Source organism: Capra hircus, unplaced genomic scaffold (assembly GCF_001704415.2).
Source record: "Capra hircus breed San Clemente unplaced genomic scaffold, ASM170441v1, whole genome shotgun sequence".
NCBI lineage: Eukaryota > Metazoa > Chordata > Mammalia > Artiodactyla > Bovidae > Capra > Capra hircus.
The window spans coordinates 38625-39814 of NW_017189627.1; the positions used below are offsets into that span (position 1 = coordinate 38625).

The 1190-nt window shown below is 49.0% G+C and overlaps 1 protein-coding gene across 1 annotated transcript; it reads left to right on the top strand.

Annotated features, from left to right (window-relative positions):
* Positions 1–292: 292 nt before the first annotated feature.
* Positions 293–806, top strand: LOC108634581 (spermatid nuclear transition protein 3). Its single transcript, XM_018044568.1, has 2 exons — positions 293–409; positions 591–806. The coding sequence occupies exons 1-2, from the start codon at positions 293–295 to the stop codon at positions 804–806; spliced, it is 333 nt and encodes a 110-aa protein (XP_017900057.1).
* The last annotated feature ends 384 nt before the right edge of the window (positions 807–1190 follow it).

The following is a 1190-nucleotide window of genomic DNA, read 5'->3' on the forward strand; positions in this document are numbered from 1 at the left end:
TGAGGGTCATGAGAAGAAACACCATGCCCATGAATCACCATTCCCCAGAATCAGCCACACAGAGGGGTCAAGGGTGGGAAAGTTGTATCATGGCCTCCCTCAGCACCCACTATCCCCTGTTGATGGGCACAGTGGTACATTGTGATGTCTAAGACCCCAAAGCCACCATTGGCTGGGGGAGCGCCTAGCTGACCAATCAGAGTGAAGGGTGTGGCTCCTCATTGTCCTGGGAAGGTATATATAGGGAGGTCAGAGGCAGAGATTCTGGGTTAGGCCACTTCATGGTGTCATCATGGCTAAGGTAACCAGGAAGCCACGGCAGCCAAGAAGAGTTGCAGTGCGGTTTGCTTCGAGGATGAAAGGAAGAAAGAAGACCCTTTGGCAACGGAGATACAGAGGCAGTGTGAAGGTAAGATGATTCCATCGACACTCCCCAGGTTCTCCATTGACTTTGGTGCCCAAGACCTCTACACTGCCCTTGCCTGGCGCAAAAGTCCTCATCAGGCCACCTCCCTTTTCATGAAATCTCCCTTCCAACTCAGTTGTTATACTCTTTCCTCAAAACTCATACCCTTCTCTTGTCTTTCAAGGCACGAAATATGACCGTGAGGGTCAGAAGACCTCTCAAAGGAACCTTGAGAAAGAAAATCCGATCGTACGCCACTCCGTCGAAGAAGGTGAAGAAAACAAGAGAACCAAACTGTTTTCTCCGATCCTGTGCACGTGAGAAACTGAACCAAAGCCGAAAAAGGTACCAAAATATGAGTCAGAGTCAAAGAAGGAGGCAGAATCAAAAGAGAAGATAAGCTCAGCCACCCCAGAATGAGAGACCCTGGAGAGGTACAACCTGGGCAGCCAGTAACTGAATAGAAAAGGTCAGACAGTTTAGAATTGTGTCTCCAGTGGTCTGCTTTCTTAGAAATGGTTAACCAGGAAAAGACTGACTCTCACACTAACATAGTAAACTGATGGCTGCGATTAAAATAAACATCAAATGGTGAAAAGATGATATTTGTGTGTGTGTGAATTTTCTGATGGGAAGGGAGGGAAGGAAGAAAAGAGGTGGGCACCTGAGTGGGGAGGGGTGCGAGGTCCCAAGAGATTGGGGAAAGACCCTGAGGTCCCCAGTTAGCCAGAGAGGAGAGGCCTGGACTGGGTTAGGAGTCTGCACTGAAGATGGCTAACCCTGC

Excerpts from the sequence above, each read along its gene's own strand:
- LOC108634581 (XM_018044568.1), top strand. The coding sequence starts at position 293 with ATGGCTAAGGTAACCAGGAAGCCACGGCAGCCAAGAAGAGTTGCAGTG. Across the intron at positions 410-590 it reads GATACAGAGGCAGTGTGAAG|GCACGAAATATGACCGTGAG; the intron begins GTAAGATGATTC and ends TTGTCTTTCAAG.